The sequence below is a fragment of the Geospiza fortis genome, unplaced genomic scaffold, assembly GCF_000277835.1.
Source record: "Geospiza fortis unplaced genomic scaffold, GeoFor_1.0 scaffold583, whole genome shotgun sequence".
NCBI classification, from domain to species: Eukaryota; Metazoa; Chordata; class Aves; order Passeriformes; family Thraupidae; genus Geospiza; species Geospiza fortis.
This window is the reverse complement of record NW_005054588.1, coordinates 487,655-502,969: the sequence shown is the minus strand read 5'-3', so window position 1 is coordinate 502,969 and position 15,315 is coordinate 487,655. Positions and strand designations below refer to the sequence as shown.

Below are 15,315 nucleotides of genomic sequence, written 5' to 3'. Positions count from 1 at the left end.
CTGGGATGAGTTGGAAGAAGCTTCTTCCTCCACCGAATAGTTGGAGAGCACTGACAGCTGGCTAGACACAGGAGCTGGGGACAGGTGAGATGGTCCCGTCTTCTCTCTCTCTGTGCTTTCACTGAATTTGGGATAGAGTTCCATCTTTCAGTGTTTCTGGAATAGTTTGGCCACATGAAACAGATGCTGGTATCAAACCCAGCAGATTCAGGAGTGCAGAAGGCAGAAATGGATGTCCCCAGTTGCGCTGGCCCTGTGCATGGGCAGCCTGAGCTTTGCTGGGTTTGTCAAATGGTGGCTGAAAATACAAAAGCTTTGCTCAAATTCCAGGCTGGGATCAGCCGGGGATCAGCACGACCCCCAGGAAAGGCTTCACTTTGTGGCTCCTCTGCACAAACAGCATCACAGTGGCGCTTCAGAGCCCTCCTCTCACTTAGTTTGTGTTCTGGAACATAACTATTCTAAGTGAAACACAAATTAAGCACAGAGTGTGTGTGCAGCATAACTCAAAATTAACTGGGATGGAAAGCATCTCAAGCTGGCAGAAACATTAGACAACTTTAATACCTAAAATGCTTACATTTTACTGATATCATCTTTACATAAGAACTGCAAATTCTTAAAGCAGGCACAGAAGTCTGTGCTGCAAGACCAGTTTCTTTGCTTATGGCATGCTATAGTGAACATAGAGCAGTCAGGAAACTGCATAATTGCATAATCATGGTGCACAATGCAGCATCTTTTCTCATCTAGCTGTTCCTGCAGCTGTACAAAACAAGATGCTGTAGATGTTTCAGAACCAGAAGACTCCTCTGTTTTACTTTCATTAGGACATCACTTTTGCCAGCATTCTGATACTTGTTGTTCTCCATTAAGAACATATTTGTTCTTGTTAATTTGTTCTTGTTTAATTAAGAAGAATCGCTGTTCTTTAATTAGGAACTTTATAAAGACATACACATCATGGTTTATTTTTTCATCCTTTTAATAATAATAATAATAATGATTAAAAAAACCTCGTTGCAATTACTTTTCCATTTATTATCATGGTGGATTTTTACAAATGGATTTCCCAAGCAGATTTCTGGAGCTCCAATGGAGTTGAAAGAGCAGCCTATGCATGTCATGGCACCTGCACAGCAGAATGGTGAACATAAACCACACACACAGAGAAAACAAGGCACTGCTAAGACTGTACAAGTAACAAACCACCAAGAGGTTGTTGACACATTAAAAATGAACTTCTCAGCAGCCCCTAGAGCAGTGCGTGGCTGTGGGGCTGTGTGCCTGGCAGCCCTGGCGTGTCCCTCTTGCCGTAGGTGTTGGAGCCCACGTTGGTGGGGGGGTACAGGGCCCCCGCGCTGCCGCTGGAGCGCACCAGGAAATCGGCCAGGCGCTGGGTCACACACGTGGCCGTGTTGCACTTCCTCTTCTCCAGCTGGTGGCTGCCAGGGTGGGCACAGAGAGCCAGGGTTAAGCCAAGAAATGAACAATGGAGTGGTGGATTTGTGTTCCCCCCAGATGAAGGAAGGAATGATGAATCTGACTCTATCGCCAGCCAGGGGCTGTGTACAAATCACAAATGGGATGGGACTGCTGGGAACATGTCTTGAGCTGTTTTGTTTTCCAGAAACAGCCTCATTCCATGGTTATGACAATGGGAAGATGCTAGCAGCTCACATCCCAAGCAGCAGACCGAGAACTCGATGATACAACTTACTTTATACTTTTTTTGACCAATCACACAAAGCAAAAGCACATTGACAGTAGTTCTATCCAACCACTGTAGGCACACGTCCCTTTGGTTAAAAAAATGCTGGCTTATTTAGAATACAATACCTGCTTGTAAGCCTTAAAACACAATGCACAGAGCTCCATTATTAAGCTTAGAACTTCCTAATATCTTGCTAGATAAACTTTTCTGTAGCTTAAGGAGTTACTCCTGACAAGCATTAATACACAGACAATTGTTCTATTTGTCTTTACTTTTCTACATTCTGCATAATGTTTCTGCTGACAAATCTCATGGCTACTGCTTAGCTCTAATCACAGTTCTGCTGTCTTTGAGGCCTGTTTTTTGCAGCTTTCCCCAAACCCTCTGATTTTATGGATTCCTACATGACTCCATGTTCTCAGAAGGGTAATTTATTGTTTATGATACTATATTATATTAAAGAATGCTATACTAAAGAATACAGAAAGGATACTTACTGAAGGCTAAAAAGACAATAATGAAAACTCGTAAATCTTTCCAGAACCCTGACACACCTTGACCCTGATTGGCCATTGAGTCAAAACAATTCACATGAAACCAATGAAACAATGACCAGTTGGATAAACAATCTCCAAACACATTCCAAAGCAGCAAAAGACAGGAGAAGCAAATCAGATAATTATTGTTTTTCTTTTTTTCTCTGAGGCTTCGCAGCTTCCCAGCAGGAAAATCCTGGGTGAAGGGATTTTTTAAGAAAATACGAATGTGATAATCAAGTGTGCTGCTTCTCACAGCCACTTCAGCTCTGCTAATGTGGGAGTTCTTTTAATGTGTGCACAAATACAGAACATTAGAATCTTCCCACCACCTACTTTGTGCCTGAAAAAAATCCTTGTGCTGGGTGCTATTATCACTTTTAATGATGGGGGTTATTCAAATGCAGAGACCTGAACAGTCATATGTCGTTTTTATTGATATCCTGCACAGCAGTTTATGACAGCCAGAAAACCTGTAATGATAGTATAGGTAAGACACTAAGTGAAAGCTCTGACTAAATGTTTAACTTGCAGCTGAACTTCTAAATCTATTTAGAGCTCTTGCTGATATCATGAGGATTACTAACATAATGATGATCACTAACATTCATTTAGTTCTCGTGTTTCCACAGAATCATATCCTGCTCTACCTGAAGGGACTGGTAATATTCCAGTCCACACAAGTGGGCTAAACCCCAAGGCTTTCTCCCATCTGCCCCACATCTCATGAGAGGTAGCTGTGGCGTTTGTGAGGGTCCCCAGGACGAGGTGAGAGATGACAATCTGACTCCAAATTCTCAGAAGGCTCATTTATTATTTTATGATATGATATGATATTATATTAAAGAATGCTGTACTAAAATTATACTAAAGAAAGAGAAAGAATACGTCAGAAGGCTTCACAAGAATGAATAATGAAAACCCATGACTCCTCAGAACCTCGATACAGCTGGACCATGATTGGTCATTAAATGAAAACCATTCACATGCTGGATAAACAATCTCCAAATCACCTGCCAAAGCAGCAAAACAGGGAGAAGCTGAAACTTCCCAGCTTCCCAGGAGAAGAAATCCTGGTGAAGGGATTTTTCAGACAATATCATGGTGCCAGGTAGCAGTACCACTAAGGAGGGTTTTTAGCTCTGTCTCTAGCACTTAGCTCTGACTAAACTGCCACATCTTTTTTGGAACAAAAAAGCAACTTGGAAGTTCTGTTGTGGTGAGAGAGAATCCTTTGCCGAATGATATTTTAAAAGAGTGTCCAAGGAGTAATCTATATCTAAAAAAATTTCTATGATCTGAGCCAACAGGCCATTTACAGAACTCCATGTAAAATTTATGTAGCATGAGGGTTTTTTTAAAATTGTAATAAAATGGTTAGCTTGAGAAAGCTTGGGTTTTTTAATTTGTTCCTTAGACTGCTGTGTTGTTCCTTCAGACAGAAATACTTGCTTGCTGAGATTGCCTACTGAATTATTGCTTATTTTCTTGGGTTTCTTCATGCTGATATGGCATGCATTAGGCACCAGTTTGTGGCTAAAATTTACTGTGAAGAGCAACAATATCCCAGTTTCAAGCTCTGAGCAGTTACCAATATGTTCCTTTGCTTACTGATTACGAAATCTATCCTCTAAAATGTCATATAACCTTTGAAGTTATTTGTGTTGATCTGAGAATCCAAGTGGAATAGCAGCTGTGAAAGGAATGTCTGTATTATACTGGTTATTCATTAGTAGATTTGCAGCGATTTTTAAGCAATTAATATTTTAAATGTGTAATTGCATTAAAAGAAAATTGTTGTACAGGGCTTTATATAACCTCTCATTGCCTTTCATGGGTATTTCTACTGGTTTTAATCAAGCCTTTAACATCCAAGATTCAAACAGCAGCTGGTTCTCCCAGAGGTCCTGCTTTGTTTGCGGAGCCAGAATTCTCCTTTCCATTAAAGCTACAAAACCAAGTTGAAAACTCCAGCCCTTCCTGGAGCTGCTGGGTTCCTATGTCATGTCCAGCCTGGCTGAACCCACCAGCCCTTTAGCTTTAAATGAATATTTGCTGCCAGGAGAAAATTCACCGAGTGAGACGTGGTTCCAGGCCCCAGAAAAGCAGATAAGGCATACCACACTCCTCACAGTGATGCCTTATGTTTGAATATTACAATTATTTTGGAGGGATTTGTATGGTTTTTTTAAGTGATATCCATAAAAATGTGAGAACTTCATCTCTGTAATAAAAATACTTCTGAAGGTATAAAATTTTTCATATAATAGTATTTTTTAAATATATATTCAAAGAGAGAGGAACAGGAAACATATATATATATGTATTTACTGAATTCATTTATAACAGAATTGTCATTGAAAGAAATTCACTCAAAAGCCTGACAAAACTAGATGAACTTGAAGCTCCCTTCCTACCTTGATGATTCTGTGAAAAGTGGAATAGTTCAGTGCTGTTTATCTTTTAGTACAAATAGCTAATAAATCTTGAATTGTTTTTTATTTGTTAAAAAGTTGCCTGAAATTGAATTTATTAATATATAAATGAGAATCTTTTTCAGACAAGTGAAATTCTTTCAGAACCAATTTCTTCTTTTCCTTCTTCCCGAGATTAAATTAATATTTAATTCTGTGATTTAAAAATTGCTTAATTACTGAAAGCATTTATACTATAAAAAAATTCCATTGTAGCAGAGCAGTAGTATTATTAAGAAGGGTATGTTTTCTTTTTTTTTCCTTCCTCAGGCTTGGAAATCTGACAATTTTTTTAAAAAGGAAGGCACTTGCAAAATACACCTTTCTTCTCAAGGTAATGTAGTATTTGCAGCCTTTGGAATTTATGAAAGTGTTATAATTGCAAGGTGATTAAATGATTTGTAACTTTGTCCCTGGATTTCACTTTCTACCCTGAATGCTTTGATCTTTATGTTAAAGAAAAGCTGATCTTTATGCTTACAGGCAAACTCTATTTAGCAGAAGTATTTTAGTATCAGTAAACTCTATCTAGTTAGAAATATTTAGTATTTGAATAATAAAATAATAAATATAAACATTAATAAATAAAATAAAACCAATAAATAAATAATAATACATAAAATAGATAATAATAATATTATTAATAGAAATAGTTTTTTGAGAAAAAACAACTGAAGTCTCTCAAGTAGCAGGGTACTACTGGAACAAAGTTTGCTCCATGGTTCAATCTGATATGGTTGGAAGAAAGAAGGGAAAATCAATACCTTCTAGTCTTTGCTGCTGGTTGTTCTGGCATCTCCTCACTGAGTCCGGGGAGTGTATTCTGTGACATTACAGGCAGCATCCATCCTTGTCTCTTGGAAGTACCATCAGATAGATCATCAGCCACAGACAGTAATCTTTGAGCAACAATAAAACAGTGAGCTTGAATAACTCTATTTTTATAACATTTGAGACATGAAAGCAAAAGCAACTCATGGAATTATGTGAACCCCCTTTTCCCTAAAGAGAAATAAACATGATTATTTGTTACTCACCTCTCAATAGGTGTAGCTTCCAAACAGCTCAGAGTGACAGAAAGTGCAATGAAGAAAACTGACAGCTTTAGGTTGCACATCTTTCCTGCCAAACTTTCTGCAAAGAACAATGATTCAAAACTGAAAGCTGACCCAAATACTCCTCAGCATGTCCTGTTATTGATGCCCATTCTGTCCTAAATCAAGAGCAGCTAGTCTTTTTCACAGGCTGGAGTGAGAAAAATGATCCCCTCAAGTTTAGTGGCACAACTCAGTCTCAGAAATACAGATCTCAGGAATAAATGCTCATTTTCCATCCCGCAGTTTCAATCCTATCCCTTACCTCTGGTTTGCATTTCCTGACACATCCCCGTCTCAAATCCTGGTCCCCAGTGCAGTTTACTTTAAAGTTGTCTTAGTTGCCTTTTCCTGAAAAATCCTCTTTATTAATAATATTGTGCTTTTTAAAGCACATCTATTGCACTGCAGGTGAAGTAAGAGAAAAAGGAAGTTATTTACCTTTTTTGTGGCCACAGATGCAACTGGAGAAGCCAGCGAGCCCTCTGGGTTAGCAAGAAGTGTGCATGCAACAATTCCACGCTTGCACCTAGCTCTGGAGAATCCTTTTCCCTCTTCCTTTCTGCCTCTTATATATCCCTGACACCTTTCTCAGCTCTGACATCAGGCAGCACAGAGAGACTGTCGTTAGTTCCAGTGCCTGTAGACAGAGAGTGCCCCAGAGAGGAGCAGAGGCAGGTGGGTCATTATTGCACTAGAGCATCGGGAAATATTCACCTGGGCTGCGCAGAATGCCCTGCTGAAGGTGCTGCAGCAGCATCCTGTGCATCACAAATGGAGCCTCAGTTTTACAGCTCTGATGAGCTGCTGAGGTAATATTCCCTGTGGGTGTTTTCAAGGGCTAAATAAGGTAACAAAAGTTACAGAGCAAATGAAACTCCAGGCCACTGGTAATTGAAATGCAGGAAAACATATCTCAGGAAAAGATGGAAGAGTTAAAATTGTGGAGGTTTGCTGCAGAATATAGATCAGGAGGAAAAGGTGTCTGAAGGGAGAGAAGCTGTATGATGAATAAGAAAAGAGTGAAAGTTGTTTAAATTGACAGCTAGAGTTCTCATTCAGGGTAACATGGTAGAAATCATGTACATTTTACAGTCAAGTCTAAATGTGAATGAAAATTCTGTCACTATGAATGTAAAATCTCATGTTTTACTAACACAGGTGGATTCTTTGTCGTGTGTGAAAATTGAGTCAATTAATACTCTTCAGGAGGCAAAGACTAGGATTGAAAAGCCAGGAAATGTCAGAATAAAACTACCTGTGGAAATTTATTTCTCTAGCATGCATTGAGTATGGTTCAGGGAAAAATGTACAGCTTTTAATAGACTAAATCTAGTGTCAATGGATTATTTAATTGCAGATTTCCAAGGATACAGATTACATGATACAATGGATTACTTAATTGCAGATTTTCAAGATTAGAACCATCTATCTCTGATTTCAGTGGAAATTAGGCAAATCAATTTTTTCCCCCCTCTGTTTCCTTAACTTTGCTAGGTACCCCAATGCCTTTGAAAAACAGGTCTTTAATTATTTATAAAGGACAAGGTTCTGGCACAAAAGCTGAGCAAAAGTTCTGTGTGATGAGAAGTTACCATGTGCATCTTTTCTATCCCCAAGAACAGGAATTCAGAGTTCAGGAGTGCTTCAGTGCCAAGAGCATTGCCTGAGCTGCAAACCCCCTTCTTTGTTGGTTTAGTCTGTAGTAGCAGCTTTCCCTTGCAATGGCTCAAGTTCCAGTCCTGGCTCACTTCAGGCTTCTCGAGGTGAATACAGAAGGACTATTTAGCTGGGATAGTAACTTCTCAATTTGATTACAACAGTCTGCAAATGAGGCTCTAGAAAGTGACAAAATATTTTCTTGATTGTTGTAGATGTTGCTTTGGAGTTTTTTGGTGTGTTGTGGTTGGTTTTTTTAATTTATTTTTTAAGGGTGTTACTGCTGGATATTTTTTCTCTGTGTTTATATGATCATATATTTCTTTTCACCAGGTTCCTGATATTCCCTCTCTGGATGGACAGTCCCAGTGTAAGAGAAGTAAGTGCAGTATTTTATCTTCACCAAGACAGTAAGTTCTGTGCAACATCTCAAACAAGTTTATCTCTCCAAAGACTCACTGTAGAATTTGACTGTGATGAAATAACATTCTGGTGTTAATTTCACTGTGGCAGTTTCACTCCTCTGAAATGAAGGCATGATTAAACCCCTTTTACAGAGATAGTATTGTGCTGAAAAACAATTATACAGGGACTTTGCCTGGGGATTGACATCAGCCAATCTTCCCTGCTTGGATGTTGAACTCGAAAATGCCTTATTGTGCTTTTTCCTGGGTGGAAAGAGGTCTGTGCGCCACTGACACACAGCAGAGGTCTTTATGCTCAGCCTGGGTGAGAGATGTTTCAAATCCTGAAAAACAATGGATAGATAAGTTTGTGTTTAAGATTTTAAAAGACTTCGCTTAATCCTCAGAATCTCTTCTGTTTTAAGGCATTTAAGTGAATGGCTTCTGTATCAAACTTGAATCAAGCTATGGCTCGAGAGAAATAAAATGAAATACCAATTTTCAAATAAATATTGATCCCACATTCTAATTGCAGCTGTCCTGCAAAGTAGACTGGGGAGGAGCCACTAATGCTTTGAGAGAAGAACAGAAAGGCTGCTTCTTGAGTGCATTGTGGAAATGAAAGTGGGCTCATGATGTCCCAGGAGCATTGCCAGCCTCCTGGGCTGCACAGCATCTTGGCAGGGTCAGCAAGGAGTCTATCCAGCAATTAGTCACATGTAAAGTTAACACAAGTAAGGTTTTGCTGCTCCTTACAAAAGTAAGGTTTTGCAAGTTCTTATAAGCAGGAGTAGTGTTTTCCTGCACAAACAGGAATGGAATATTGAATTGTCAAATTTCTTTGACAGCTGAACAGTTCATAACTCGAATTTCAAGATGCTGGCACTAAATACTTTCCAGTCAGTGCCATTCACTAAGTGGCTGGAAAGCTATTTTTACCACTGAGGTGGTAAAAATAAGTGGTTCCTTAACCTTGATCTTAGAAAAAAACCCTTTATTCCTGTGCATGGCAACATTCACCTGTTGACAACACAGAGTTCTCTGACCTGTGTTGTATCAGCCTAAGGAAAAAGAAAATCAAGTGTTCTCATTAAAGAAATCTGTGATCACTTCTATTCTGAGCAGTAATGGTAATGTTAGATATTTTTATGGGTGTTTAAGTCTTTATGCAAAGATTTGTCTAAAGAATTATGCCTATAAGAGGGTGACACCAGAGCTGAGGCTCAGAAACAACCCAGCAGATGTTTTCCCAGTTCCCTGATTCCTTCTGGAAGCTGCCTACACAGTGTCTGGAGCTGCAAAATGCTGCCCATGCTGTGCACTGGCAGCAGAGGAACAGGGAACAGCCTTGTCTCAAGGTTCTGCTGCTCTCCTGTCCCCCCCAGGACACGTGGGACCTGTGTCACCCAATGCCAGGTGAGCAGAGACCATCCCAGTGCCTGTTCCCATGCAGGAGTCTAAACCAGCTTAGATGTCTGTGCCTGTTTCTCCTTCCTGCCTACAAAAGCAGCCTTGGGTGACTCAGGTGCAGATGTTTGCATTGTGGGTGCCTAAATGCAAATTAAATTAATTCCACCAGGGGTGCTTCAACTCTCTTATTGAGAGAGATTGAAGGCTGTCTCCCTTTTACTGACATCTTTTTCTTAGGCTGCTCTTGGCACCTGCTGGGCAGCTGGTTCCCACTTTTAATGGCTGAGTTCTACATTTGCTTAATAACATTAATAAGACACGTTAAGACTCTTGCTAATGGGTGCATCTCCCCCATTTGGGAGTGTCAGAGCCACGTTCCCTGGTGCAGGCACTTCCCCAGCTGCTGCACAGCTGTGTGAGGCAGAGGGCTCCAGTAAATTCCCCTGCTGCTCAGTTACCAGGAGCTGGAAGTGTGGGAATAACTCGTGGATGAGTTGGCCTGTTGTACCAAAATGGAAAAAGGAAAGGTTTAGTCATTAACTTACAATTTCAACAATTTCAATACTTATTTCAGTTTTTGGAATAAACCAGCAATCAGAACAGCAGCAGCATTACCATCCATCAGTGTAAATATTCCCAGTAATGACACAGAGCTGTGCCTGTGTCACAGCTTGTAGCTGTTACGTGAGTGAGCACAATGGTTAATGCAATTGTTTATAGCAATTTCAGTAGCCTTTCAATCTTTTTTTAATTAAGGTGCAAAAGTCAAGCAAATCAACCCCAAAAAACCAAAAGTAAAGCATAAAAAGGAGGTTTCACTGATAGTGCCAGCACCTCTGAAAAAGTCGAAGTACCCTATATGGCGAAATCTGAAATAGTAAGAGTAAATCAGGTTTCTGCTGTCATTTTATAAGTCCTAAAATATCCAGGATTGTCCTGACTATCAGGACACTATTGCAGCACTATTGTGACTAGTTGGTCTCTTCCAACCTAGTTATTCTGTGAATTCTGTGAGCTAAAAAACTATGTGGAACATCAGAGGGAGTGTAAAATCACTCTAGACTAGTGATAATGATAGGAACCTTGATTGTTCCCTAAATTTTTACATTTGGACGGCAAAGTCTGAAAATTCTGACTATAATGTTCTCTTCCCAGTATTTCTTGTTTGCAAACCACAATGCTTGCACTTTCTGGTGTGTGTGAGTTTTGATTTTTCTACTGTTAGCACTTTCTGCTGTGTGTAACTGCTTTGTTCAAATAGTGTTTTATTAAATATGCTTTTAGCACAACTTTCTTTGTTACCCCTGTTGCATGTGGGCTATTCCAGTGCTGATAAAAATACAAAGAGCTGTTCCTGTTGATCCCAAAAGTGATGTTAAACCTGAGGAAGAAATATGTAAGAAGCAGCTGAGAGGTAAGAAGTGGAAAGTTACTCATTTCTCCCCCAGAGGAAAAAAAGATGATTCAGAAATAAACAGTGTCCATCCATGGGATTGATGAGCAAATGAAAAGGAGTAATTTGGGTAGTCAGGAGTATTTTAAACCAACTTTTATGATGTATTTTGTTACTCAGCTCACGCCATTGACAGAGCAATGATGTAGCCTGCAAGGACTCTGGCTAATGATTGCTGTGAGAATGAGCTCAGCAGCCTGTGCTGAATCAGTGCCTGTAGCTGGGAATCCCTCAAACAGGGGAAATAAACTCCATGTTTAGATCAGAAAAGGCAGAACTGACATCCCAGTGCTTGGGGAATTGTAGTTCCTAGTGCCATTCTTACTTACAGTTTATAGAGTTTTAATTGCATCCAAAAATTTACCTTTGAATACAAAAGAAGGTTTAACTTTTGATTTTCTTTTCCCCTGTCTCTCCTGCAACCTGTTTACAGAAGTTAAAAGCAAAAGCAGGACTCCCTTTTGGTTACCAATATCACTCTCAGGGCTCTAAACAGTGCTGATGGTAAATGGGAATATGGAATGGAAAACTGTTCTTCCTTTCTGGTAAACCAAGTCAGCCATTGCTTCCTGCTGTGCTAATTCTCTTCAGTCATTTTCTATAGCAATTAATGTAGAAAAAGGTGTTCAGGTTCCCAAGATCCTGCTGGAATGTACACCTGCCACTTCTGCCATAGTGCAGGGAGTTCTCTAACGTGTTGGATTCATGTGTTCTTCAAAGCAGAACAAAAAGCCTTGCTGAAAGGAAGGACAGTGTAAATATATTGAATTATAGAATCATAGAATGGCCTGAGTTGGAAGAGACATTAAAATTAATCCAATTCGAACTCCCTGCCATCTTCCACTATCTCAGGGTGCTCAGAGCCCCATCCAGCCAGGTCTTGGACACTTCCAGGAATGGAGCATCCATAACTTCTCTGGGCAGCCTGTGCCAGGGCATCACCACCCTCACAGGGAAGAATTTCTCCCCAGTATCCCACCTGAACCCACTCTCTGTCAGTGTGAAGCCATTCCCCCATGTCCTGTTATTCCATACTTTTGTCAATAGTCTCTCTCCATCTTTCTTGTGGGCTCCCTCCAGGTCCTGGAAGGCCTCAATTTGGCCATCCCATCTCTATAAAATGACAGAATGAAGTCTCCCTAAATGCTCCTGTTAGGGGAAAAAAGAGGAATTAGGCATGTGTGGAAGTGCAGCTTCTGATTTAGTAACTGTGAGAACTCTCCATCCCTTTGTCCCCACCCCAGCAGCTGTGATAAAGAGCACAGGCATCTGCAAAGGTGCAGTGAGACCAGGAGCCACCCTCTGTGCTGCCCAGATTTGTTCCATTGCAGGTGAATCGCTGGGAAATGCAAAGCAAAGGAAATCAGTCACCTCTTAGAGAAACTGCTGGTTTCCAAAAGAATTCCACGCAGGTTCATGCCAGCCCTCCACACCTGAGGCAGTGCCTAACTTTTAACTAAGTTTTCTTTTAAACTATCCCACTTTTAAAAAATCAGATTTTTTTTTCTCTTCTCTGCAAACTGCTGCAAGAGGATGACAATGTGGCTTTGTCTTGAAACACTCTGAGCCTTTTAGATGATGCTGTCTTGACAGCTCTGCTATTAATAGTGGCATTTTCCCTGCTGTGTAAAAAGGGAGGCTTGTGCTGAACTGAGGATCAGTCATGTTCATAATAATTTTTCACCAAGGGTAGATGCAGTCTGTGAGCTGACGTAGGAGAATTTACGTTGCCAATACCATGAAACATTAATTAATTTATTTATGGCACGCCAGCACACCTAGCTGCAAAATAACATAGCCGTTCTTCAAGAAGAAGTGCAGCAGGGCTGGATTTACAGCATGCCTGAATCATTGTGTGTGTGAGTGCAAGACCTGACCTTTTCATTCTGCTTGGAGATGAGAAAAACCTTTGATAAGCGCAAGGAACATGAAGAGGTACATGGAAGTGTCTGTAAGAAATCCCTAAAAATTCATTAGAAGTTTAGCATATGCATCTGAAAACATGTAGTGGATTTTTGGTCTGTTTTTGGGAATTTCTTTTACACCAAATATTGCTGTTTCCTTCCATTTAGCAGCAAATCCACTTTTGGCTGAGCTCATCCTTGATAATAGAATTCAGGAATGGTGTAAAAAGTCAGTACTTAAATGTGAGCTCTCACAAATAATTTAGGAGCTACAAGTGACATGGCTAGGCCAAAAGGTGGTGTTTTTTTACAATAAATGGTTATTGAGCCAAACACTCAGTGGAAAATTGAAAGCATGGCATTATTGTGAAGGGGGGAAAAATGAGGCTCTGGATCCTTTCAGTCATTAACATCTTGAAATAATTTCATATTAACTCATTGTGCCTATGAATGATAACATTTCAATGGGAAAAAGCTGAAAAGTCACCTTGGGAAAGGCATTTGATTGAGAAAAGAGCCTTGTGCAGAGCAAGAGAGAGGCACAGATCTCAGGAGAAGTGTCTAAAATCCACAGGTGTTGGATACCTACTGTTCATTTAGAGTGGGTATCTTGAATTCTGCTTTTGATTTCAGAGTATTTTCTGCTCCATAAACTACTGTCTGCATAGGTAGTCTTTTTTATTATTATTGTTTTTCTTGATTTGCAGGATTCCTACATGTTTCCACTCTGGATAGTGACCATGATTCTAGTGACTGTAGGCTTGATTTTGTTAGTTTTCACTAACAAAAGTGAAAGTTTTGGGGAGTTTTTCTAACTAGTTTTTGTTAGTTTTAACTAACTTTCATTTTGTTAGAGTTCCCATGGGCTGCAAACGGCTCTTTTCATTTTAGGCAGCTCTCACATCCCCACATTCTTATTGCAATTGTGTTCTTTTGTGCTTAGGATATTGTGTTGAAAAATGAGCAGTGTTGACAATGTCATATATCATTTCATGTCAACAGTACATTTCATGCTTCATGTAAACGAGAGGCTAACACTTTCTTAAACTATTTTTTAGGATGTTGTCATAAGCAGGCATCATCTTCATGGTGCTGTGGATCGCTACAGCCCACTGCTTTAAGTCATACATCATCCTGCTGCCTTTTATCACACTCATAACAATTTGTAGAAGCTAAAAAAGCCACTGTTGAAAGAACTGTAGAAATTATCACCATAGAGGTGAGGTATTTTTTATCAGAAACTCTTAAAGCTACACTGTTATTTGAAGCACTTTAATTTTTGTTGCCAAAAGGGGATGTATATTTCATGCAACTTTAACCTTGCTGAGGAAGAGTATCTATTTCAGGGGATCCTAGGAAAATTTCCCATGCTTCAAAAATGAGATGTTTGTAGAAAAGCTGTGCTCACAGGTGCCTGGTTCCCAAAAGATCCTGCATCTTCCCCTCAGATGTTTCACACCCTTTAGGACTGAGCTGAGTCCAGAGTGCCCAGAAAGGCCAGGAGTGTCACCTTTACCCATCTCTGCACACAAAGCACATTGTCACACCCCAAATCCTCCTGGAGTGATGGATAGGGAAGTGAAATGCTATCAGGTTACATAAACCACTGATGGATGAATCACAGGTAATGTCATTTTTTCCAGAGGAAAAGGCTCCAGGGAGACTTTGAAGCTTTGAGCTGCCAGTCAACCTGCAGTTTGTTCCTTCAGCTTTTCTCAGAGTATGTTCCTGAGACAATTTGCCTCTAAGCTGATCACACAACAAATCCCTTTGTACTTCAACAAGGAAGCACTGCCCAAAAGTATATAATTAGGTTTTCAACGTTCTGAAAAGCTGTTTTGACAATTGAAGAATTTATGTTTCCTAACATTTAAAACCAGAGGTTTGTGCAACAGAATATCTTCCAGACTTGCAGCAAACTTTATGAAGAATAAGGAATTTTATGTCCTCATAAATTTTGCTGCAAAGCTAGAAGACATGAATATGCTTTGCCAAAACAAAAGCAAAGCCCCCAAATACATACAAATGCAAATCAATGAGCTAAACTGCTTTCTAAAGGCAGAAAATGTTATGGCAGTATCACTGGTTTAAATAAATAACTAGTTATGAAGCCAGACAGCAATAATGCTTTGCACCTATGCAGTATTATCTCCAAGGAATGGGTCTGAATGCTTTTTAGAAAAGTCTGTTTGTTGTTTTTATTTTTATTTTGGTTTTATTTTTTTTATTTTTTTATTGTGTTACATGGTAAAAATTTGAGGCAACCATGCATTGAAAGGGATGAGTAGAGTGGATGACAGAGTTGAGGACAGAAGACAGATCTGAATTTTTATGTACTCTGTAGCTGACATGAGTTCCACTGAGGTGAAAGGGAAGGAAATCTTACTGGGTGGTCAAAGTAAATCTGAGTTCAGGCTCAAACTGGGCAGAAAGTTTTGTGCCTGTCTGTGTTTGTGCATATACAGGGGTAAATATCACCCTTCTTTTTTTACTAAATGCAGATGGATGCTTTTCTACCTAGTTTGAGTAGATCAAGGTCTTACCTCTGAGTCTCTTCACTAGTCACTACAATGAGACCTTGTGGCTCCTCTTGATTAGTTTGGTATAAACACTGCCTATATAAATGCATTTTTGATTGATGGAGAATCAGTTAAATTATTATATCTC

General features: G+C 39.7%; 1 protein-coding gene across 1 annotated transcript; it reads right to left on the bottom strand.

Moving 5' to 3' along the window:
* Nucleotides 1–1,255: 1,255 nt before the first annotated feature.
* IAPP (islet amyloid polypeptide) lies at nucleotides 1,256–5,846 on the bottom strand. The gene is made up of 3 exons (XM_031064416.1): nucleotides 5,762–5,846; nucleotides 5,489–5,623; nucleotides 1,256–1,445 (listed from the first exon to the last, which is right to left on the bottom strand). Exons 1-3 carry the CDS (start codon nucleotides 5,839–5,841, stop codon nucleotides 1,256–1,258), a joined length of 405 nt encoding a protein of 134 aa, XP_030920276.1. The 5' UTR covers nucleotides 5,842–5,846.
* Nucleotides 5,847–15,315: the final 9,469 nt, after the last annotated feature.

Excerpts from the sequence above, each read along its gene's own strand:
- IAPP (XM_031064416.1), bottom strand. The coding sequence starts at position 5,841 with ATGTGCAACCTAAAGCTGTCAGTTTTCTTCATTGCACTTTCTGTCACT. Across the intron at positions 5,624-5,761 it reads GAAGCTACACCTATTGAGAG|ATTACTGTCTGTGGCTGATG; the intron begins GTGAGTAACAAA and ends TGTTGCTCAAAG. Across the intron at positions 1,446-5,488 it reads CCAGCAGCAAAGACTAGAAG|CCACCAGCTGGAGAAGAGGA; the intron begins GTATTGATTTTC and ends CCACCCTGGCAG.